Source organism: Orcinus orca, chromosome 20 (assembly GCF_937001465.1).
Source record: "Orcinus orca chromosome 20, mOrcOrc1.1, whole genome shotgun sequence".
NCBI lineage: Eukaryota > Metazoa > Chordata > Mammalia > Artiodactyla > Delphinidae > Orcinus > Orcinus orca.
In genome coordinates this window covers 50,171-73,958 of record NC_064578.1, presented here as the reverse complement: position 1 = coordinate 73,958, position 23,788 = coordinate 50,171, and the positions used below count along the sequence as shown (strand labels likewise).

Sequence of the window (23,788 nt, the reverse complement as noted above, 5' to 3'; positions counted from 1 at the left end):
CCCGCCCCGCCCCGCGCGCGCCCCCTGCCGGCCCCTGCCCCTGAGGACCCCTCCCACGCAGAGGCTACCCCCTCCTGCAGAGCCACCCCGACCTGGCCGCGTCCCCCAACGCTGGCCCGGCCTCTGCGGCCCCTGCGCGCGCCCTCATTCAGCAGCCGCGCCTACTTCCGTCCGTTCACCCCCGCAAATTTGTGGGGCGCCAACTACGTGCCGGCGCTCTGCGGGGTATGGAGGGGCGGGCCTAACACCCTAGGGCCCTTAAGCCAAGAATTGCAGATTGTGATAAATGCTACGGAGAGACAGGGCGAGGGGGCGGGGTGGGGGGCGGCGAGAGCGTCTAAGGGCTAGGCTGGGGGCAGGGGCGGGGGTGGGGGGGGGAGGGAGGTCAGGAGAAGGAGGCGGGCAGAGAGGGGGCCCCCCGGAAGGAAGGCAGGCAGGGTCTGGGCGTGCTGAGAGCACCAAACTGTTCGATGGAGCCCCACTTCCAGACACTGGACCCTGCACGAGGCCCTGGAATGCGGCTTTGTGCCAGGCCCTTGGTGCATTAATTCTCCCGGGGAATCCTTAGAAGACGGGATCCTGATTTTCCGGGTGAAGCTGAACACAGGGTAGGCAGCCGACCAGGGTGCCACAGCCGGGCGCTGGAAGCCAGAAGATCCAAATGCAAGCCCATGGTCTGCACAAAGACTAAACAAACCAAAGAAAACCGTCAGGGAGACAGTTTGTTCCCAGCTGGGCGTGGAAAAATCCGCAGAGGAGGGAGGTGAGTATGAACTTGGTGTTTGCAGGAAAGCACCCTTCTAAAGGCAGGTTGTCCATACAGCTGCAGCCAACAAAGGGCCTCACCACCTAGTCCAGCTCCAGTCACACGGAGCCCATGGCCTTTGAAACTGTCAGTCAGTGAGGCAGGCTAATAGTTCCCATTTTTCTTTAGTTTACAAAACAAACAAAAACAAAAACTGCTAAAATGATCTCATGATCCACGAGGACAAGCCGCTGCAGTTTGCACTCCGTGCCACTCCAAGAGGCAGCTCAGCCCCCTGGGGACAAAGCTGAGCTACAGGGTGGGTGGTGGGGACATAAGGAGGTCAGGACAGTAGGTGGGCACTGCCTGCTCAGAGTCAGCTGAGGTGGAAGTTTGTATTGTCTCCAAATGGTCAGAGCAGTATTTCTGATTCCCTGTGTCTTCCAGAACCTTCTGCTCCCGTCAAGACATTCCCTGTCTGTGCCCCTTCTGCTTGAACCTGGGCAAGCTTGTGGCTGCTCTGGCCAATGGACTGTGGCAGGTTGCTGCCATGTGACTTCCAAGGCTGGGTCTTAAGTAGGATTCACCTCTTTCCGAAGGCTCCCCTGCAACCCGGGCACTCTGTGTGAGAAAGCCCAGGCCATTTGAGGGGCCACTTGAGTGTTTTCTGGCCCACAATAGCCAATGAACGAGAGATAAGGTCTCAGCCAGTAGCCAGGCATCAGAGCCTGCCTTTGAGCCACCCCCAGGGGGTAATACGTGGAACCAAGGTGGGCTGTCCCCACCGAGTCCCAGCCAAGTTGCAGATTCATGGGCAAAACAGATGTCACGTATTTCATTTGGGGGCAAGCTGTCACACAGCCATAGTAACTGTAACAGTATTGGTGTTCATTAATTATCCCCATTTGACATATGAATAAATGGATACAGACGGAGTCTTGTCAAGGGCATCCTAGCTGGTAAACAGCAGGTGATCTGACTCCAGAGGCCAGTGCTTATTTTTAACTTTTCATTGAAAACATTTTCATGGGGGGCTTCCCTGGTGGCGCAGTGGTTGAGAGTCCGCCTGCCGATGCAGGGGACACGGGTTCGTGCCCCGGTCTGGGAGGATCCCACATGCTGCAGAGCGGCTGGGCCCGTGAGCCATGGCCGCCGAGCCTGCGCGTCCAGAGCCTGTGCTCCGCAACGGGAGAGGCCACAGCAGTGAGAGGTCCGCGTACAGCAAAAAAAAAAAACCCCAAAAAACATTTTCATGTAAATCAACTATACTTCAATTAAAAAATAAAATTAAATAAAAAAGGAAAAAATCCATTTTCAAACAGAAGTAGAGAGAATAGCACAGTTAACATACATGAACCGTCATCCAGATTCAGCGATTACCAACTCGTGGCTGATCCTGATTTTTCTGTACTTTCAATGCCTCCCTCCCTTGCTGGGTTGTTTTGAAGCAAATCCTATATATATTATGTCATTTCATTTGTAAATACTTCACTGTTTATCTCTAAAAGAGAGTCTAGTCTTCTTAAGCACTGTGTTATCCTAACATCCAGGCCTCCATCGAGTTGCTGCTGTGGTCTGAGGCAGTTTACCTGGATGAGCAGGTACGTGGGTGTTAGGAAGAGCCAGGTATTAGACATAGGTCAGTGAGTTTGTATGTATTAACATTTGGTCTTTGATTTTACAGGAGACTCAGATGCCATTTATCTGGATTTCCGAGATGCACAGCTTGATGCTGAATAAAAGTATCTCAAGCCATCCATGTGAAGAAAAAGCTCTTTTCTAAAAATCTGAACTCAAATATGAAAAGCACAGGTCGCTGTGGGTCTTATTGGGAGCCCAGAGAGCTGGCAGCAAGGCCTCCCTGAACTATGCATCTCTGCAGTGCACACTGATAAACCATGCTGTGCTGTTGATTTGTGACAGATGAATATCCTGTCTCATTATCCTGAGCTAACTCTCCTATTTTTGCCCTTTTTGTTGAAAGGAATTATTGTTAATGCATTTATTTAATTCGGGACTCCCAGCCAGACTTCTAAAGCAAAAAGCCAGTCAGCGTGAGGCACCTAGCGTATTGGGTCTGCAAAGTAAGTGTTAAATAATTATCATTACTCCATGGTGCTACCCAGCTGTGCTGTCTCACCTGCCAAAACCCCTCCGGGAGGACCCCACCTTAGGGGAGAAGACCCTTATCAGGCCAGAGGTTTCTGACACAGAGGCTCAGGCTCTTGTCTGCCCAGGCACAGTGACACCACCAGACCTCACAAAGGCCTCAGGGCTGCTATAAATAAATCATGGCTCTGTGCAATACAGTCCCTCAAAAGGGCTGTTCCTTTCCAGGACCGATCAGGGCTTGGGTGGGCAAACAGGAAGCCCCCCAGGCTCGTCGCTGTGGCTCTCACATGCATGCCCCTGTGTGGGTGCCTGAGCCTAAGCAAGCCCAGCTACGGAGGCACCTTTGTCTCCCACCTGAGCCTTGTTTCATCATTCACACCCTGCTCCCAAGGAAGCTCTCCAGGGAGAGAAGATTCTTCTCCATCCCCAACCTGATGGAAAAACATGACCTCTTGCAAAACCACTATTTAAAAAGATGCTAAAGTTGAGAGTGTAGAAAAAAGACAACAAATGGTGTGTAAGGACAGCACTTTGCATGTAGGTAATTGGGTGGTAGGAGGGATCGCAAATTCGCTTTGGAAATCTTAAAGTGGTTAGCAGTTTTCAGAGCAAGAGCTTAGGAAAGGAACCCGATGACTTTTTTTTTTTTCCTGCAGTGCGTGTCTGGAAACCTCTGGCAAAGTTTTCTAGTTTTTCCTCATCACAAGGACAAGACCTCTTCAGACAGACCAGTTAGTTTTTCCGAAGGGGAGACTTGCTGATTTCAAAACTTTGGACCCAGCTGGAACATGTTCTCTTCCCTACTTTTGTTTCTTCTGAGGGTTTGTGGAAACACAGCTATCTTCCAGCCTCAGGTGGGAGGAATCTTCAAAGATGGGCGGGGGTGGGGGTGGGGTGGGCCCAGGGGCAGAGCCTCAGCCTGAATTTGAATCTAATTTGGAAAACGTAGCGGTGCATATCTTTCCGGCACCTCCCGTCACTCACTAACTGAAATTATGCACGGTAGGACCCGTACGCACGTACAGTAAGTAAGAAGTGGATGGAAACAGTTCCTCTCACCTCCATGGAGCTTAAGTTCTAGTGGGGAAGACCCGCAATAAACAAGACACGTCCCGCAACGAACGCGTTCACGGGCGTCGTGGAAATCTAGCTTGTGCATGACGCCCAGCTGCGGCCCAAACCCAGTGACTCAGCCCAGCGCGTTGCTAGGGACGCGCTCCCGCCGTTGCCAGGCCGTGACCCCTCGGGCGGACTCTCGCGAGGGTCCTCGAGACTTCGCGCGGAACCTAGCAGCGGTTGCCTGGAGACCGCGCAGCCCAGGTTGGGCTGGCGCGTTGGTCGGCGGGTCGCGGCCGCCGGGACTCCGGAGCCATGGTGAGGAGGGGTGGAGGTCTGGTAGGGTCCGCGCCGGGTACCTGGGGCTCGGGGGCCAGCCCTGCGTGCAGGAAGACCCCGGGACGGGAGGCCTGGAGCTCTGGGGTCCCGGAACTGAGGGCTTGGCGCTCTCGTGGAGTCCTCGCAGGGAGGGCCCAGGGTGCTGCGGACCCTGGATCCCGGACCCCGGATCCCGGACCCCACACGCACCTGGAGCTGAGAGACCTGGGCTCTCCAGGATCCTGTGCTCACAGGGGTGGGTGGTCAGAGAGCACCCGCCTCCCCCGCCCCCGAGACCCAGGGCCCGGTGTGCACAGCGTCCAGAGCAGAGAACTTGGGTCGAGGGGCTTTCCTACCTGGAATGGAAGGCTCATTGATGAGATCCTTGGGACCTAGGGTCTCACCTGGCAGGGGCCTGGGAGACACAGGTCCTCCATTCTCTGGGGTCGAGAGCCCGGGGCATACCAGGGTGGTCAGAGGACCCTGTACACCGGAGGGTCCTGACAGCATGTCCAGTGCCCGTGGAGTCCTTCGGGGCAGAGCTTCAGGGTAGAGGAACTGCTGTTTCCTTGGAGAGCCCGCGAGGAGTGAGGCCGGTACTGAGCAGAGCACGGCGACAGCTTGCTGCCTCTGGGGCTCTCCATCCCGGCCCCTCTCTGCGGTAGGGCTCACAGCTGCGCCACCCCACCTCCGCCATGATGTAGGGGCTGTCGGTAACTCAGTTTCCAGGCAGATGTGGCCATCAGCTGTGGGAGGCAGGGAGGATGCCTGTGTGTGCGGGAGCCCCAGGGGCTCTACCAGGCGGCGGCCGCTGGCTGACTGTCCCTGATGCTGGGTGGTGACAAACCTTCAGGCTCTTCTGATGGGGTGGACTTATTGGAGTAGAGGGATTGGAAAGAGGGCATTGTATTAGGAGTGAACATTTCTGTGGATGGGTCTTTTGAAAGTCAACTGGAAAAGGACCACCAGAATACATCTACTTTTACTAGCTTGTGAGACTATAGGGTGATTTTCCTTTTTTTCTTTACGTTTTGTAAGATTTCCACAAAAACTTTTTTTTTTTGCGGTACACGGGCCTCTCACTGTTGGGGCCCCTCCTGTTGCAGAGCACAGGCTCCGGACGCGCAGGCTCAGCGGCCATGGCTCACGGGCCCAGCCGCTCTGCGGCATGTGGGATCCTCCCGGACCGGGGCACGAACCCGTGTCCCCTGCATCAGCAGGCAGACTCTCAACCACTGCGCCACCAGGGAAGCCCCACACAAAAACTTTTTTTGTAGTAAAAATGTTACTGAGTCACGTAGATGCGCGTACACACAAGCATGGGCCACAGAAACTTGGGAAAAGTAAAGGCAGAAGGATAAGGAAATTGGCCATCTGCTGAGCGGCCCTCGGGAAGGGAGTGAGGGTGGAAGGTCTCGTCTGGCACCTTGCTGAAGTTGTTAAAAGCAGCCTCGCCCCATTGACAGAGCCCACAGTGAGCGCCACAGTCTGCTCCGGCTCACAGTGAGCGCCACAGTCTGCTCCGGCTCCTCCACCAGGGTTCTCTGAGGTTTTGTGTTTTGAGGGGAGGAGCCCTCATCTTGCCAGCTTTGATTGTTGCTGTGGGCACTTCTCCCTCCACTCACGGAACAGCTTATTGCAGGTTTCTTTATAGTGCTCGCCAAGCATTATAGCCAGTGTGGTAACATTGGACAGTGTGGTACTGGGGAATCTTCCTTTTTGAGTCCGAGTAGATTTTGCATCCACACCAAGGGGGTCTCTGCTATATACTAAGGAACAAGTTTCCCTCCCTCCCTTTGTCAGGGAAAACAATATTCTCTTCTGAGAAGGCAGATTTCTCCTTGCTGCTCCAAAGGTATCAGCAGAATGTGCCTGTGGTTAACGGTGGGGAACCTTAGGGCAGAGTGATGTGGTCTGGGTGGAAGCAGGAGACAGTGGGCAGTCAGATGGATGCCCCAGAACAGGAATTCCTCTCCCAAGCGGCCCCAGGAGGGAATCAGCCAGCCAGAAGGTGAACTCTAACCCAACCATCTATTCTTCAACCAAAGGCGCCCAAAAAGAAAGGGAAGAAAGGGAAAGCCAAAGGTACCCCGATTGTTGATGGTCTCGCTCCGGAGGACATGAGCAAGGAACAGGTGAGCGGGCTGGCCTGAGCCGCGGACCAGCGCTGAGTTGGGGTGGGATGGGTTTGCTACTCCGCGCTTCTCCTAGGAGCCTCTTTCAGACCGCTGCCCCCGCTTCCGCGTGCACCTCCCCTCTGCCTGGCTCCTGCTGCCCTGCCCACACGTGGATACGCCCCTCCCACGCCTGCACGCCCAAGCACAGCACGTGTTGTAAAACAACGCGGTACAGGCACATGGGTGAACTCTTTTATAGGGTAGTAGGAATTTGGAAGGAAATGTCTTTCTGACATAAAAGCTGTTTTAAGTTTTCTGGGTTTTCTTTCATTCTTATCTTTTGTAGGCACCTGATGCTTACAGAGCTATTATCATAGTACATACACCTATAGCATTCTCATTTGTTTTATTTACCATTGAACATTGTGAATTATTTTTGGCCACTTGTTCATTTTGCTGAACTTAAGGGCTAGAGAACATGGTTATATAATTACAATTTCAATTACAAGGCTCCTGAAACCTGTAACGTGTGCAAACTGTGAGAGCAAGTGTGGTCTGGGAGCGTCTGACATGCACTCCTGTGAGCGTTAGTGACCCTTACTTACTTTTGATGGTTTTAAGATAAGGAAATGAAAGGTGACTGAAACAGGCATAAGACCTGAAGCTGGAGAGCTGGGCCGAGGCCCTTGAACAGCGGTGGAGAGCCTTTGTGTCACAGGCTGTGTCCGCAGAGGGTGGTGGGTCAGGTTGCGCTTTGGAAAGGTCCCCAGGCTGCCGCGTGAACGGCTTACCCACTGCCCCAGCCGTCAGGCTGTTTCTTGGCTCCCCATTTTCTCCTGTCCGGTGGGGACCGAACTGTGACATGGCAGTGGCCAGTCTGCAGAGCAGAGCCTTGCTGTCCGGTGTTCCAGGCGTGGACACCTGGGAAGCTTCCAGGGCCCAGGCAGGAGTGAGAGACTCAGGGCAGCTGTGGCCAGTTCGCTGCATGTTAACCTGTGGGCCCTGGGCTCCAGAGCTGTTTGTTTGCTGATTTTTGAAGAGAAGCTTGAAATCTAGATAGTTATAAGAAATCTAGATATCGAGTGATGGAACGTCCAGCGTGAGCCGGTCAGAGACGGGAGGAGCCTGGCTTAGATCCTTTGTCTGATTGACACAGTAGACCCCACTGTAGACCTCCCTCCTGGGGAGCCCAGCCCCGTCCCGGCCTGGTGGCCCTTTTTTTTTTTTTTTTCCTTTAACCTATTTGCAGATTTGCATTTGGCTCCGGACCAAACCATCTTGACTGTTTCGGGTTTACTGGTTTTGTATACTTTTTGCTTAACGTGTATCTTTAAAGGTGAAAGGTTTTTTACATTGTTTTGTGAACATATTTACATCATTCTCATATCTTTGTGTTGTTGGGCCATATAACCTTCTAGCTGATATACTCTAATTTCTCAACCATTCTCCTATTTATTTATTTATTTATTGGCCGTGCTGTGTGGCTAGTGGGATCTTAGTTCCCCGACCAGGGATTGAACCCGGGCCCCGGCAGTGAGAGCGCGAAGTCCTTATCACGGGACCGCCAGGGAATTCCCAACCATTCTCCTACTTAAAAGCATCTTAGATCATTTCCTTTTTAATTCTTTTGCTGTTGTAATAATGGTGTAGCTAATATCTTTAAGCGGAAAGCTCCTGTGTTCTTTTGAGAAATTTCTTTAGTGTAAATCCCCAGGAAGGAATAAAAGCATATAATCATTTTATGACTCTTGGCCAAATACAAGAGATTTCTGCTGTTTGCTGAACGTTCCCTGTCCCCGAGCCTTCCCAGCCCCCTACTTTAACTTCTCACTTTTAGCTCTGATTTACTCTGAGGTGAGAGCAGCCCCTCCCTCTTTCTTCCTGGCCTTTCTCCGTGCACCCTCCCCTGGCGGCAGGTGGCCCGCCCCGGCCGCCTCACTGGCCCTGTTCTGCCTGCCAGGTGGTGGAACACATTGGCCGCATCCGGGAGGAGCTGGACCGTGAGCGGGTCGAGCGCAACTACTTCCAGCTGGAGCGGGACAGGATCTACACTTTCTGGGAGATCACGCGGAGGCAGCTGGAGGAGAAGAAGGCTGAGCTGAGGAACAAAGACCGGGAGATGGAGGAGGCCGAGGAGAGGCACCAGGTGGAGATCAAGGTGCGTGGGGCTGGCCTGTCCCCATAGGAGCTGCCACATGGGCAGAGGAGCCGGACCGGGGGCCAGGGGCGTTGTCTCGCCTTGCTTTTGGGAGTCACAGCCCTTTGTGTCCTTGACGTGGGGAACTGAGGGTATTTTGTGTGTGTGTGCAGGTAGGCATGTGTGTGTAGGTGAGGCTCTGTGTGCAGGTGGCATGTGTATACAGGTGGGCAGGAGTGTGCAGGTGGGCAGGTGTGTGCAGGTGAGCCTGTGCAGGTGAGCAGGTGTGTGCCGGTGGGCATGTGTGTGCACGTGAGCAGGTGTGTGCAGGTGGGCATGTGTGTGCAGGTGAGCACCTGTGTGCAGGTGGGCATGTATGTGTAGGTGGGCAGGTGTGTGCAGGTGGGCATGTGTGTACAGGTGAGCCTCTGTGTGCAGGTGGGCATGTGTATGCAGGTGGGCAGGTGTGTGCAGGTGAGCCTCTGTGTGCAGGTGGGCATGTGTATGCAGGTGGGCAGGTGTGTGCAGGTGAGCCTATGCAGGTGGGCATGTGTGTGCAGGTGGGCATGTGTGTGCAGGTGAGCTTGTGTGTACAGGTGAGCCTGTGTATGTGAGCCTGTGCAGGTGGGCACGTGTGTGCAGGTGAGCATGTGCGTGCAGGTGAGCCTGTGCAGGTGAGGTGTGTGCAGGTGGGCATGTGCATGCAGGTGAGCGGGCAGAGTAGGTGAGCGGTGGTACTTCCCCCGCCTGCAGGTCTATAAGCAGAAGGTGAAGCACTTGCTGTACGAGCATCAGAACAGCTTGATGGAGATGAAGGCGGAGGGCACCGTGGTCATGAAGCTGGCGCAGGAGGAGCGCCGTGCGCAGGAGGGTGCCCTGTGCAGGGACATGCGGGCACTGCAGGTGGAGCTGAAGGAACAGGAGCTGGCTGGCGAGCTGGTGGTGAAGAACCTGAGGCTGGTAGGTGCTGGCGTGCCGTGAGCACCTCGGGATGCACTCCAACTGGGAATTCATATTTCTGTATATTAAATCCTGCATTTTGGCAATTAAACAACAGTAGCAGCAGCATGCAGCCAAACAAGCCCTGTTTGGGGTCCAGACACAGAATTTTGTCTCAGGCTTGAGCAACAGGTTGGCTTCCCAGGAGGGAAATCCAGCTCAGGGTCCCTCTCCGCATACTGCTGACCTCTGACCCCAGAGACGCACGCGCGGCCCCTGAAGTGAGCAGCCCTCCAGCCCTTCGGCAGCCACAGCAGCTTGTCCCGTGAGCTGTGCTCTCAAGTGCCTCGCTGGCCTTTGAGACTCTTTGGTCGTTTCTGAGGGAGGCGGCGGGGTTCCAGGTGGAGGTTGGAACTCCTTCTTAAGCGCCGGGCACGGTTCTGATCTCTGGGGACACAGAGGATGGGGCTGACAAAATGCCTGCCCACGCACGGCTGATGGTCTAGAATGGGGAGGCTGCCCCTGAGACAGAAGACAAAATAAACTGTCAAACCTGTGTCGCAGGTCTGCGGGCATTAGTGCTACAGGAAGGTGCTGGGAACCAGGGTGGTTGCATTTTTCTATGCGTTCTGGGAATTCATTGAGAAGGTGATACCCGGGCAAGGGTGGGGGGAAGGCAGGGCTGGGGGAGACCAGGCCCTGAGAAGGGCTGGGGATGGACCAGTGCCACGGCCCCCAGGAGTGAGGAAAGAGGGGTCTGGGGGACAGGACTGAGTCATGGGCCTCTGGAGGGCGTGGGCAAAGGGAGGATGTGTCCAACTTTGGTTTTCAAAGGTTGTTCCTGGCTGTGGGTTGAAAGACTTTGTCAGTGCACTTGCCTCTGTGTATGTCTGGAGGCGGCCCAGCCTCAACTGAATCTGGAAATAAATCAGTAACACTGCAGACTTTGCCGTGAAGCTTGAGGGAGCTGAAGTCTTGGACGCTTGAGGGCGGTCTGGTCTTTCTGACAGAAGCACAGAGTGGGCTGCCTTCCAACAAGTACAGCGGTGCGGGCTCTCTGCTTACGCGAGGCCTTGGGCGTGGAGTAGGTACACGGTCAGAGTACCGCTCTGAGTGAAAACACTGCTCTAGAGTCTAATTTAAACTTTTTATTCAGAATTTATAACTGTCTATTAAAATAACTTGTAACGGTGTTCTAAGCCAAAGCAGGTTAGCCGACAGTGGGGAGCCGGCAGCTCTGTGTGGGTCTGGCCCCTGCTGTCCAGCCTCTGGGCAGGGTGGGAAGGGCTGGGCACGGCCAGCGGCCGGGATGTCTGTCAACATTCTCTGCAGCTCCGAGGTGACCTGTGCTGAGGGAAGTCCATTATCAAATGTGGAATTTACCAAACCTTGTTATTCCGGGCTGGGTCCATGAGCTCGGAGGTGGGGGGCCCAGCAGAAGCAGCACAGGTTTACTGAGCCGGGCTTTCCTTGCCAGTGAGGCGAGGGGCCGGGCTGAGGGGCCGGCGTCTGTCCCGTCCCGTCTGACCTCCAGTGACCGGCCACTTCCACCTCTGCAGAAACACACTGAGGAGATCACCAAGATCCGCAAGGACTTTGAGCGGCAGGTGCGAGGTCAGCGTCACCCGCGCTCCGTGTAAGACGGCCCCAGAGCCCCTCCCGTCAGGAAGGGACTGCCCAACAGCGCTTGCTAACCGGGCACATAAACCAGTTAAGACAGCTCAGACGTGCAAAGCGAGGCTGGTGGACTCTTCAGGATCCCAGAACACCCTATTCCATGAGAGGTGGGAGGCTGTGAGGACCACCCAGTACCCGCCCACACCCTCAGGCACGAAGCGGCACCTAGAAGCAGGCGGTAGTTATCCAGCCTCGTGGGCAGCGTCCAGGTCTCCCGGCCTGCGGAGGCTCCAGCCTCGAAAGTCTGTCTGGTTTACTGATAGAGCCCATAGTCTGGCTGGCTGGCCGTGGTTAGAGCCCATTGGGACTGGGTGACACTCGGCTGTTGGGATCCCTGAGGCAGGGATTGATTAGCAATGCCTGTGACGGGCAAGGAGGGCAGGCTGGTGTGTGCGCTGGTGCCACAGAGCAGGAGCAACTCCCCGCCCCGTCCTGCTGTCCGCTTGTTGGTGAGGCCTTCGTCCTGGTGGGTGTTCTCGGCCCTGGGCACAGCTGCCATCTCTTCTCGTAGCCACAGGGCCAGCATTCTGCTCAGCTGCTGTGTGTGCTGCTGCCTTTCAGAAATCGAGGCCAAGTACGATAAGAAGGTCAGGATGCTTAGGGATGAGCTTGACCTGCGCAGGAAGACAGAGATCCACGAGGTGGAGGAGAGGAAGAACGGCCAGATCAGCATGCTTATGCAGCGCCACGAGGAGGCCTTCACGGACATCAGGAACTATTACAGCGAAATCACCCTCAACAACCTGGCTCTCATCAACTCCCTCAAGGTGCTGCTGGAGTGCCCAGCCCCCTTGGGCCGACACTCCTGCTTGTAGAAGCCTTTGACCCTGCCCTTCAGCTGCCCTTGATCGAAGCTCACAAGTTGTGTTGTCTGCTACAGCCGTGGCTGCGGTCCGGCTGTTGCCCTAACCCTCATGTGGCAGGGAAGTGATACACCTGTATGCACTGGGATATGTCAAAGGTCAGGTGGAAGCACAGGGGCGTCATCGTCACCCAAGTGCTGGCAGCCGTGGAGGATGTCCTCTGGGGGTCATGAGCAAAGTGTAATCTCTCAATTTGCACGGAGGCTGAAGTACTAGAAAATTCAGAATAAGTTAAAACTGTGAAAAAATACTGTGTGTTTACACAGAAAACAGATGTAGGTCCTCACGGTGCTGGCAGGACCATTCTCTGCGGGCAGGGGAGCCCCTGGTCCTGCCTGCCGACCCCCCACCCCTCGTGCCCACAGGAGCAGATGGAGGCCATGCGGAAGAAAGAGAGGCACCTGGAGAAGGAGATGATGGAGGTGTCCGCGCAGAACAGGCTCCTGGCAGACCCCCTGCAGAAGGCTCGGGACGAGATGAGCGAGATGCAGAAGCAGCTCGGGGGCTACAAGAGGGACAAGCAGATCCTGCTGGTGGGTTTCTGCCTGATTCCTGGCCCTCCCTGGCACCTCCTCCTGGGTGTGGAAGGGCAGGAAGGGCAGGGGCGCTAAGCCCCTCCTTCCTGGGCCTGGTGGCCCTGGGGCACGTGAGGCGGGCACCTGTTCTGGGAGATGGGTGGCCCCGGCGGGCTGCCCCGGTGGCTCAGCCCCTCAGGCCTGGGAGCTGGTTCCCTCTGACGCTCACCTGGCCTGGCTGTTGCTCGGGAGCTGCATTGTGTGGGTGCCTGAGTCGGGAGTGCTCTCTCCTCCATCCCCATTTTCTCTCCAGTGCACGAAAGCCCGTCTGAAAGTCACCGAGGAGGAGCTGAAGAGCCTGCAGTGGGAGCACGAGGTTCTGGAGCAGCGCTTCATCCAGGCAAGCTCCCGGGACGCCTGGGTGCCGGGCTGGGCGCCCGGCTCTGGCAGCTGGAGGTCCCGTGGCCCTCCTCGTTCTGCGCGGCTCTCGGTGGGCGGCCAGCCCGGGTCTCAGAGGGTGGTCAGTGGTAGGGAGCGGGTGGTGCCCACGGCTGTCCCCTGGGGCTCTCCTCTGAAGCGTGGAGGTGGCCTGGCCCCTTGAAGGAAGGGCTTTCTTCATCTGTGTGTGTGTTTCTAAGTCCCAAATCTTTATGTGTGCGTTGTAAGCAAGCCTGTGGGTGCAAACATGAGGGCCTTGGGGCCGTGCGCTGGTCCTCACAAGTGGTCAGAGCTTCCTGACTCTCCTCCCACACTCTTGTGTGTCCCGGCGTAGGGACACCGCTTCCCAGAAGTGAGGGCGTCTGGAGCGCCCATGTTCTCGTCTCAGCCTGTGTGCCGTCTCTCCGATCGGGTCACATTTGAAATCTCTGTTTCAGTCCTTTGCTGTTACAAGCATCCTTTTAAGTTAGTCTTTGTGCAACTGTGTATCCCTTTCAGGGAAGTCGATTCCTAGCAGGGGAACTGCTGGGCGAGAAGGTTCACGTTCAGGGTGCAGATAGCCTGCCGGGAGGGATGTTCAGAGTTGTGGCCCCACCCACAGTGCCCAAGGGGCCACTTCCGCCGGCACCAGGTCTTCGCTGATGTGATTGGGTGGCAGGCAGGTGTCTCACTGCACGTGCTTTTCTGCAGAGATGGCCCTCCCTGCCTGCAGGTCCCGGGGTCTGGCCCCGGGCCTGGCCGAGGGCAGAGCCGCCCCCTCTGTGTGAGCCGTTAGCACAGCTACCGCCGCAGACTGACAGTGGAAAGGACATCCCGTAAGCGGTCAGAGCAAGAGTCATCCTCAAGGAGCCTCCGAGGGTCCCGGAGGCTGAGGGCAGCTGAGGGGAGGGTCCGTAGGCAACCAGGGAGACGCGGCTCCCCGTGAGTGGGGAGGGGACTCTACCACCTTCTCTTCTGTCTGCATGTCGTCTGCGGCAGGGGAGGCAGGCAGCGCCCCTAAGAAACCAGACTCGTCACGTTTTAAAGAGCAGAGGACGGGGACTGGATTGAAGCACATCTTGAGAATACGATCCTGTACTTAGAAAGACACGGTCCTGCGGGGTTTCAGCACAGCCCTCTCCTCCTCCTAGCAGCGATGTGTGTTTTTATGGCAGTGCACAGCATTCTGGAAGGAGTCCCAGCAAATGCTCAGATGGTGGCCTCTGGGAAGTGGGGTTGAGGAGCGTTTACTTTTTCCTTTTTACACCCCTGCTCAGTCTTGATTGTTTAATGGTGCACAGTTAAAAGTTAAAGGAGATGAAAAGGACACTGTCCTTGGTGGACAGGTGGGTGGCTCCAGTGCTCGCTCTAGACCTGTGTTCCAGGGTCTGGGGCTGGCAGAGGGAGTGGACCTCCAAGGGGCCCCCACCCCAACACTGCTGGGTCTGAGGCCCTGGACCTCACGGGGATGATCAGGTCCCGAGCCTGCTGCCCAGACCCAGGGCAGGGGGTCTGTGCAGCTCGTACTAGGGTCCCTGTGGCTTGCTGAGACACCTTCCCAGAGGTGTTTCCTCCTGCCGCCCATGATGTGGACAGCCGCACACCTCTAATTCGGTCACAGAGTGGGGTTCAGGCAGCGTAGAAGATTCAGACCCACCTGCCCGTGGCCGGGCGCTGGTGAAGGTGCTGTGCCGTGGCCTCGGGGCAGAGCCGGGAGGGCCTTCTTGCCAGTGAGAAGCCCGGGCCCATCCCGCAGGTGCAGCAGGAGAGGGACGGGCTGTACCGGAAGTTCACCGCAGCCATCCTGGAGGTGCAGCAGAAGGTGGGCCTCAAGAACCTCGTCTTGGAGCGCAAGGTACAGGCCCTGGCCACCGCGGTGGAGAAGAAGGAGGTGCAGTTCAACGAGGTGCTGGCGGCCTCCAACCTGGACCCTGCGGCCCTGACCCTCGTGTCCCGCAAGCTGGAGGTCGGTCCCAGGGACCCCCGGGGAGGGGCTTCCGGCGGCCTGGGCTCCGGTCGGGGCTCCTCTCTTGTGCTCCAGCCTCCGTCCCTCAGTGGAGAGTCTCAGTTCACCTCGGGGAGGGGCTGTTGTGGTTTGCTGGCCCGAGCGCCCAGGCCTGTGTGAGCCATCGGGCTCCCCAGGTTCCCGGGCTCTGCCCTGGTGTCTCTGAGGCCTTCCCCGGCCCCTCCTTCGCCTCCCGGCACCTGCCCACTCCAGCTTAGCCTCTCAGCCAAGGCCACGGCCGCCGTCCGCCTGGGACACTGAGATGTGCTGCTTGAGGCCGTGGCAGGGGGAATGCAGGGCCGTGGGTGGCCTTTGTGACGGCTGCTGGGAAGGCTTCCCAGAGGGAGTCACATCTGAACGGAGGCTGGAGCGTCTGTTCACTCGAGAGTCTGCAGTCGTGTGTGGCTTTCCTCTGGGCTGGGACTGTCCTGGGCATGGGGCACAGCAGTAAAAAGACAGACGAGGCCTTGGTGCCCACAAGCCAGCAGGGTGAGCTGAGGACTCAGGACGGCAGTTGCCACTGCCGCTGGCTCAGCAGGCAGAAGCCCTGCTGCCCCTGGCGGTGACCTTACCTGGAACTGGCCTTGTCCCTCTGCTCCCTGACCTGGGTGGGACGTGCCACAGAAGAAAACGGGTGATGACGGACAAGGGGTCTTTGGTGCTGCTAGGGAAGCGTGGCATGGCTCTGGGATCCTGGCCAGTTGGGTGACCTGTAGCGGCCAGGCCTGAGGTGGCCCCAGGTACGGTTTCCTTGGGGGTCTAGGAGACGGACACAGACCCCAGCTGGCCTCCGTGACTCCACGGAAGGTCCTTCCATGCTGGAGGGCCCTGTCTGCCCCTACTCTTCATTCACACAGAGGTTACAGGCCTCAGATGGCAACAGGAGGGCAGGAGAGGGTGGGCAGGGCTGACAGGATGACTCGTCACCAGTGGAGGAGGGGGCTGGGGTCCGAGGTGATGTCGTGCCCAAGGTTCTGGCTGAGACCAGGTGTTTGCTCACAGGGGAGCGATGGCCCTGGCTCAGTGGGTGGCAGTGCCTGGAGGACCCAAGTTACCCAGGCTCGGCTCTCGGGGCTGGGGTAGTGCAGCCTCATGGTGGGGCCTCGTCTGGGCCGGCATCACCATGTCCTGAGTCTGGGGGCTCGTCTCTGTTCTTGTCCCTCTTGTGTGTGGATCACAAAGGGGAGGAGGGCTTTCCTGCTCTCCTCTTGGGAAGGACAACCGGTCTTGCAGCTGGGCCAGCGACCCAGTGCTGCCAGCGACCAGGGTGAGGGGATAAAAACTCGGCCGTCCGTGGCAGTCACCATGGCTGTGCCTGGGGGCCAGGGCAGGGCAGGTGGGGAATCGAGGGGGTTTTCCCTGGGATGGCGTTGGCAGCCGGGGTGGCCGCAGAAGCAGGCCAGGCTGCCCCTTCTCACCCTCTGGGCAGCTTCCTTACGGGGACGCAGATCTGTCTCCATTGGAGACCTTTCCACACCAGCCGCTCCCCGTGTGGACGTCCTGACACCTTCCTTTCCTCAGGACGTTCTGGAATCGAAGAACAGCACCATCAAGGACTTGCAGTACGAGCTGGCCCGGGTCTGCAAGGTGCGAGGAGACCCCCACCCCTCCCCCATGTTCTGCCAGCTGCCCGGGGCTCCACACCCCTCCCTCAGGCCCCTTCCTCACCCAGGACCCCACCTGATCTTTACCTTTGGGTGCTGACACAGTCTGAGGCCGTCTGCGCCTGCTCAGGGTCACTTGGCCTGCAGGTGGCCTGGAGTACATCCGCATGGCTCCGACGCTGTCCTGGTGTCCCTGATGGGGCCTGCCCAGTGCATGCGTGGCGTCCTGTCCAGCAGGCTGTCCCTGTGTCCCTGTCCGGCCCTTGCTCTGGTGCCACGGCGCTAGCCTGGCCTCTGGGGCGGTTTGGGGCGGGGGGGTCTCTGCTCCCTCAGAGTCACATCCACGTCTTCCAAGGCCTTTCTGAGTCTGGTGAAAGCCACACAGAGGCCTCCTGCGGCTGGGGAGTGCAGTGCCCTGACCCTGGTGCCGTCTGTGCCTGCACCCAGCGTCCCCAGCTCTGTGGCTGAGCCCGCAGCTCTGTCAGTGCTTGGCCCGTGGGGACGCAGACACAGTGCTGCCTGCAGACGCGCTTCCCGAGGGCGAGCACCCCGCGCGCGTGACTCAGATGTGAGCCCTGGGCTGTGGAGCCCCAGCGTGAAGGCAGTGCCCGTCATGGGCACTGGGCTCCATGGTGACCAAGTCCCCTGGGCCTTCCCTGCCCACAGGGCCCTCCCCAGGTGCTCTGGGAACCCCTGATACTTATATGCATTCTTGGGGGAATTTCCGTAACCCACATCTGACTGTGGGGAGGGCTGAACCCCAGAGGTGGGTGAGGGCCAGGGCCCAGCCCCTGAGTCGTGCTGGAGCCCGGCCCTGGCTCACCCTTTGCCCTCAGCTCCCAGTACCTTGTCTTGCCGATGCCGGGGACAAGGAGCCCCTTTGAGCTTTTGCTCTGCGTCAGGCCAGGCTCTGAGCACGTAGCATGCATCAGCTCTTCAAACGCTTGCAACCATCTGGCGAAATGTGCCCTTTTACAAACATCTGCTTTTAAAGGATGGGGGCACAGAAACCCTGTCTGCGTTGGCCCTGCCAGCGCTGTTGCCCAGGTTTCGGCATTTCTGGGATGGGGGAAGGGAATAGATGCCAGTAGACAAGGCAGGGGGGTCATCCCTGAGAAGGCAGGGATGCTGAGCCTGAGTGAGAAATGCTTGCAAGGGACCAGGAACTGAAACCACAGTCCTGCTCTGAGTGCACACCCTCTTCAGTCTCCCCAGCCGTGAAACAGGGATGGTGGGGGCATCTTCCATTGTGGGTTACCCGAGGTCCCGCACATGAAGTGGTTGGGTAGTGCCCGATAAAAGTCCTCAGACTCGGGCCAGAGTTGTTCTCGACAGAAGGAAAGCCTCTGGTTGTCTTCCAGCTGAGCCAGGAGGTGTCTGTGCATGGCCATCACCACCGGCTCATCTGGACCCACTCTTGTGCGGAGGTGGAAACTCAGCTACATAAGACCCCTGGGCAAGTCACTTGGCTTAAAAGGATGGCCCCTTCCGTGGGGCCTTTGATTGGTTTGGCCTTGAGGACTCCAAACACTGGGGTTTGTCCTCCTTATAATAATCATAATCATACTCCTGGTGCATTATGTTTTCCCAAAAGCTTTAAATGCATGTTTGCAGCCACTAACCACCAAGCAAATGATCTCCTTAAGACTGGAATATTGAAAAAGATGTGGGGAATGACGGACTTAAAAAATGTGAACCCGAAGTCTTGACCTGTGAATCCCAGAGATTCGGGAAAACAAAAACAAAAACCCAAACAGAATCAGCAAAAGCTGTGAGCGGCACTAATGCCTTAAAATTTTGATATCTCTCAGGCTAAGAGTTTGATCAAAAGGGGGGACTGTTAAAAAGAAACAACAGGTCCTAAACGGAGTCACTTATGTGAACCCTACCAAGACTTAATACCTAATTGAAGTTTTAGCCTCTCCCTAGAGTGGAAATTTAAACCCATCAGCAGTGGGAGGTGATCTGCCTAAGACCCCCTGCCTCCCCTAAGGGAAGGTGCCCACCCTTTTAACTTCCTTGTCCCACCCTCCTGTGCCCATGAAAGCCTCCATTTTGTATAGCTCCTCGGAGCACCCTTCCGCTTACTAGATTGGATGCTGCCATGAGTAAAGCCAATTAGATTCTCAAATTTAAATAAGCGTGTGAGGGTCTGGGTCTGGTATAGTGAGCACCTGGTAAAGGCTAGCTCTCCAAGGGGCTGGGTGGGCCTGAGCGAGGGTCAGCCCCGGCTACCCCTCCCCTGAGGCCTCTGTGTCCCCACAGGCCCACAATGACTTGCTGCGTACCTATGAGGCGAAGCTCCTGGCCTTTGGGGTCCCCCTGGACAACGTGGGCTTCAAGCCCCTGGAGACAGCCGTGATCGGCCAGACGCTGGGCCAGGGCCCCGCAGGACTCGTGGGCACCCCAACGTAGCCCCTGCCCGGGGCCACTGCCCGGATGACACCCACCTCACGCACCGAGGACGGCAGGTATTCGTTTTGTAGACGTGCGTCGTCAGCAAATGAAGGTTTTCACAAGTGCTGCGTGTCCTGTTGCGTGGCTGTGTGGAGAGGCGCCCCCAGGGCCCACGATGCCGTCCGGCCCCTTCCCCGAGCCCACCAGCTCTGTGCGCACACCCGCCCCCATCCCACCTGGGGCTGGGCAGCTCCAGCCGAGCGTGCCTAGTGACCGCAGCCGCCTCGCAGATGCCAGCAGCAACTTTATTGAAGCCCGAGTGACAGCTGCCACTGGGGAATCGGGGCCAGAACGTCCCCGGGAAGTGTGACCCTGGTGCCCGTGAGCAACAAGCCTGCCCTGCTGGTCGGGGGCGGCTCAGCCTGCCGTGGTGACGGGTCCGGGCTCGCAGGCCGGCTGCCGGTCAGCCGCTAGCTCCCTCGGTACGTGGTATAAGACCACGGGCTCAGCAGCAGCGGCACGTGGAACTTGTGGGTCTCGTTTGTGATGGTGAAAACGACCTGCGGGCAGAGGGGACACCGGGGGAGCCAGGGGCCAGCATGGAGCGCACTCAGCCTGGCCTCAGTGCTGCCATGGACTCAGCAGCCCAGACGGCTGACCTGGGGATGCAGTTGGGGGGCAGGAGCCCCAGGGCCAGCTGGGGGGTGGTGGGTGTGGCTGGGTCCTCCCCAGAGAAAGCACTCGATCTGAGGGGCCCTGGGCCTGCAGGTTCCCAAGGGGTCCCGCCCGAACAGGTCAACTGAAGGGGGACAGTGAGCTGGACGGGGCTTGGGTGAACCTCTGTCCGCAGGGGCTGAGTCAGCCTGACCCCGGAGCAGGTCAGGGACGGGTGTGACGTGGTCAAGCCCGGCACCCCTTTCTTCTGGGAGCCCAAAGCAGGTGCGAGGTAGTGGAGGCGCAGGGCCGGCCTGCGGGTCACGGTGAGTCATGGGCCTCCACCCGTCTGGCCCTCACCTCCACGTACGGGTAGAAGCTCTCCTGGCCCCTCTTCTGCCAGTAGCCCTCAGTGTCGAAGGACAGCTTGTAGGTGCCCGCCTTCATCTGGCCTGGCAGCAGGAGCCCAGGGCAGCGGCCGTCAGGGTCCGTGTAGCTGGGGAGAGAAAGGGGGGGGTCCCTGCAGAGGGGGCTGAGGAGCTCCCGGCCTGGGTCCCCCGGGGCTGCGTGCCCACCGGCCTCCGATGTCCCCGCAGCCTGACTGGGACTCGGGTGAGCGGGCCTGGGCGGCTATGGAGCAGGACAGCCTCCAGGACCTGGGGCTCTGGAGCAGCCCAGGGACACTGCGCACTGTTTGAGAAATCACAGAGAAGCAGAAGGGAGAAAGTTCCCACAATCTACCCCGTGAGCAATAATCGCTTTATATCTGGCATGTATACCTTTCAGATTTTCTCTATGTGTAAATATGCTCATTTACAAACTTTAAGAACGGGTTGTACTAGTCACACTGTTTTATAACGTGTACTTTTTGTTTAATATACTGCGTGTGGCTTTCTGGTTCAGTGACTGTACCCAAATCGCCATCCGCGTGGTGGCCTGTTTCCAGCGGCACCAGCGGAGGCTCTGAGGGCCTCTGCTCCCTCGGAGCCCCCGGCACCTGCAGCCGTGCTTGCAAGCATCTGCGCTGTGATCAGAAAGGGTGGCATTTACCAGCGCAGTTTAGGGGGTGTGGTTGGGAGTGGATCTGTACGCCCCCCGCCCTGGACTCCGTGTGTTCCTCCAAGCGCAGACGGGGCCTGGACCCCCGGCTTTTCTGAAGGCTCCATACCCTCAGGCCTGGAACCTTTGGGGTCCAGCCAACCAGCCCACACCAGCGGGAGGGTCGGGGGAAACTGCTCACAGCTGACCCATGACACCTGCCAGTCTGGGCTGGGCGTCCCCCAGCAGAGCCTGGGCCTGGGGCAGGGGTAGCGCTGCCAGGCAGCGGACACCTCCTGCTGCCCCAGCCGTCCCCCCTCGCCCCCCAGTCTAGGAAAGGGGTGCCTGTGGTGTCTGCACACAGGGTGCAGTGAGAATATAGAGAACGTCCAGTGCCCGCCTGCTGCCCCGCACAGGTCACCCGTCAGTCAGTGACAACCAGGCCTTTCAGGTCCCACCTCAGGCCTCGGCCGGCCCAGCCTGCAGGAAGAGACACACCCCTCTTCCCCCTGCAGCGGGCACTTGGGCTGTGAGCTGTCCCAGCACGTTCTGTGGCCCTGACCAGGACTACACAGCCTGTTGAAAGCGCGGCCCCGAGAGTCTGCAGGGGGACTGTCCGGCTGTGGCGAGCCCTGCTCCCTGCCCTCCAGGCCCGCACCCCTTGCCCTGGCGTGGGGCGGGGAGGTGATCTGGACTCAAATCCTGCCCCAGACCGCCCTCCTACCTTTTCCTCAGCTCGGTCCACTGCTGGCCATGGTCCTCGAGCCTGGACAGACGGAGGCAGAGGCCCTCAGCCGGAAGCCCTGAGGCAGTGTCCAGTACGTGGGTGGTCAGCGGGCTGCTGCCCGGCTCCATACCTCTGCCCTGGGCCACGAGAGGGACAGGGAAGCTGCCTTGTGTCCACACCTGCCGGTATGAGGCAGCGGAGTCGGTGTAAACAGCCCCGGGGGACAAAGTCCCAAACTGCCCCTGGGCCCTGGGTGAGGAGCTGCGGGTGGAATTGCCGAGCAGCCCGCGCAGGCTGCGGTGACACACTGCCATGCAGGTCGCTGACCTGTCCCCCTCCTCCCCCAGCAGCGCCCTCCCCCCAGCACTGACGGGGTCTCCACACCCAGGGGCCTCTCCCTCAGTCACTGCCGGCTGTGGGTGGCCACACGGGGTTCTTCTCCCAGAACTCAGCTCTGTCCCCTTAGCCCCAGGTGGAGGAGAGTTCAGGGGCTCCGAGTTCGGGCCTGTCCCCCTACCTCCGGGGAGCCCAGGTGTCGCTGGAGTGTCCGCAGCCGCAGGGCGACCCCGGAGCTCATGCCGGGCCGGACTGGGGTTGGCGAGGTGGCGACACCACGCTGCCACCCCCAGAACCTCTCCGGGCCCCTCCCTGGCCCCGGGGGCCACGTGTCTGACCAAACTCGGGGTGGAACCACAGGGAGGGGTGAGGCCGGTCTGGTTCGCAGCGGCTTCACCTCGGTGCCCACCTGGAGGGACCCAGGGGGCTTCACGGGGGGGGGAGCGGAGGGGTAGGCGATCGGGGTGCACAACCTTTGGGGCCGTGGAGGCTCCTCCCGGCCCAGAAGTGGAGCGGCCCTGGGGGGCGGGGCGGGGCGGGGGGGGGGCGAGGGGCGGGGCGAGGGGACGTTGGGGTTGAGTGCTGGGCGGGACCGGATGGGGAGGGGCGCGGGGAGGGGGTGGGGCTCTGGCGGGGCGGGTAGGTCCAGCCAAGGTCCACTTCGGCCGCTGGGCGGCGCAGGGCGAGCCTGACGACCCCCGGGAGCCCCTAAACCGGTGTAGCTTGTTTTCTTCCCTGGGAAGGTCGGAATTTGATGGTAGCACCGACAGGCCACGTGGTGGTGCCTCAGGCGGGACGGATGGCCCGTGTGGTCGCACTGCCCGCCCCTCCTCCTACCCGCTCTGGCCCTCGACCCCCAAGGAGCAGGGGCCCGGCACACTGACAGGGTAGGGTCTGGGCTATGCAGAAGTGAGGAAACAAGAGACAAGGCTGAGCCGACGGGCACGAGTCCATCATTGTTTCGCAATAGTCCATGATGTACACACGGAACCGACTGTATATAATGTATAAGTAAAGATAAAGGCGTTCTGTGTTTAAAATCTGGGTGACGTTGCCTGGCGGGTTGGATTGCTCTCGATGTGGAGTCATTTTTCTTGTTGCTAAAGAGCCTTTTCTAATTATTTGGATAGTGAGTGGGGCCAATTTGTACGTTAAGGATCACACCCCTCTGAGGTGGGGAAGGGGACCTTTCTAGCGACACTTGGGTGTTGGTTACAGTGCTTTGCAGGCAATCAGGAAATGTCTGTCTGAGATTTAAATGCATGTGACGTTTGGCAGGGCTCACGTTTTTAGGAGGTGGCCCCAAAGAGACACACACCTGTTTTGGTAAACGCCCATGGGGACGGGACCAGAAACAACCAGACTGTCCCCACGGGGGACAGTTAAATACATGAACTCTGCCACACACAGCAACTGTGCAGCCCAGTGAAAAGAGTGAGGCCCATTTGTGTGTAAGGTGGATGGTCTCGGGGCGGGAGGCGTGTATAGCTTCGTGGTTTTAAATCCACGGTAGCTTTCAGCCTGTTACAAGGGCAAGCTCACTTATCACCATCACAAGCTCAGGGTGCAGCTATTAGGATCCCCTTTTTACAGAGGAGGAAACTGAGGCACAGAGAGGCCAAGTACTGGAATATTTTCTAGTGTGGTACACAAAAGACTGACGATACCAGGTCCACCTCTGGGACAAGCAGTGTCGACAAGTGTTAATTATTTTCATTCCATAACCTTTCTTTGTACACTTAAAGTCTCAAATGTCAAGCTGACAAAAACAACAATCAAACCTTTTTTGGAGGGTGCCCTTTTACCCCCTCCGTCCTTCTCTGCCCCGAGAGAAAACCTAGTTCTGGGAGAGCGCGGGGCAGGGCAGGGCGTCGTCACAGCTCCTTCTGGGGCCTTGCTAGGGCCCGCTCCCCAGCCTGCAGGCTTCACCTGGAACCTTCCCTGTGCCTCTGGGAGGGCAGTGGGTTGATTAAGAGTAGGCATGGGGGTCCAGCCTAATAGGCCCAGTGCCAGCCATGCCGTGCTCGCCGCGTGACCCCGAGCTGTGACCCTGCTGCCAGGAGGGGGAACAAAGTGCACGTCTACCTGCTGGGCCTCTTGTAAAAAGAGACCAGACACAGGCCTTGAGCTC

General features: G+C 58.2%; 2 protein-coding genes across 8 annotated transcripts; one reads left to right on the top strand and one right to left on the bottom strand.

The window, feature by feature from the left end:
* The first annotated feature begins 364 nt into the window (after nucleotides 1-364).
* GAS8 (growth arrest specific 8) lies at nucleotides 365-20,455 on the top strand. Of its 5 annotated transcripts, none has more exons than XM_049703557.1 (12): nucleotides 365-763; nucleotides 2,296-2,346; nucleotides 2,430-3,394; nucleotides 3,514-3,711; nucleotides 3,864-4,231; nucleotides 6,280-6,366; nucleotides 8,309-8,506; nucleotides 9,239-9,445; nucleotides 10,984-11,038; nucleotides 11,663-11,868; nucleotides 12,330-12,497; nucleotides 12,793-14,724. In XM_049703557.1, exons 5-12 carry the CDS (start codon nucleotides 4,229-4,231, stop codon nucleotides 13,078-13,080), a joined length of 1,212 nt encoding a protein of 403 aa, XP_049559514.1. In that variant the 5' UTR covers nucleotides 365-763; nucleotides 2,296-2,346; nucleotides 2,430-3,394; nucleotides 3,514-3,711; nucleotides 3,864-4,228; the 3' UTR covers nucleotides 13,081-14,724. The 5 variants fall into 5 exon arrangements, with proteins under 5 accessions (XP_049559514.1, XP_049559512.1, XP_049559515.1 ...); XM_049703556.1 differs by having other exon boundaries at nucleotides 366-763; nucleotides 2,430-2,829; XM_049703559.1 differs by adding exons at nucleotides 16,423-16,488; nucleotides 18,771-20,455 and having other exon boundaries at nucleotides 620-3,711; nucleotides 12,793-12,879; nucleotides 14,653-14,862.
* Nucleotides 19,189-22,123, bottom strand: LOC101290409 (5-hydroxyisourate hydrolase-like). 3 transcript variants are annotated; one of them, XM_033406191.1, is made up of 4 exons: nucleotides 21,839-22,123; nucleotides 21,319-21,500; nucleotides 19,927-20,052; nucleotides 19,189-19,462 (listed from the first exon to the last, which is right to left on the bottom strand). In XM_033406191.1, exons 1-4 carry the CDS (start codon nucleotides 21,896-21,898, stop codon nucleotides 19,408-19,410), a joined length of 423 nt encoding a protein of 140 aa, XP_033262082.1. In that variant the 5' UTR covers nucleotides 21,899-22,123; the 3' UTR covers nucleotides 19,189-19,407. The 3 variants fall into 3 exon arrangements, with proteins under 3 accessions (XP_033262082.1, XP_012392265.1, XP_033262081.1); XM_012536811.2 differs by having other exon boundaries at nucleotides 19,917-20,052; nucleotides 21,839-22,121; XM_033406190.2 differs by having other exon boundaries at nucleotides 19,917-20,052; nucleotides 21,319-21,458; nucleotides 21,839-22,120.
* Nucleotides 22,124-23,788: the final 1,665 nt, after the last annotated feature.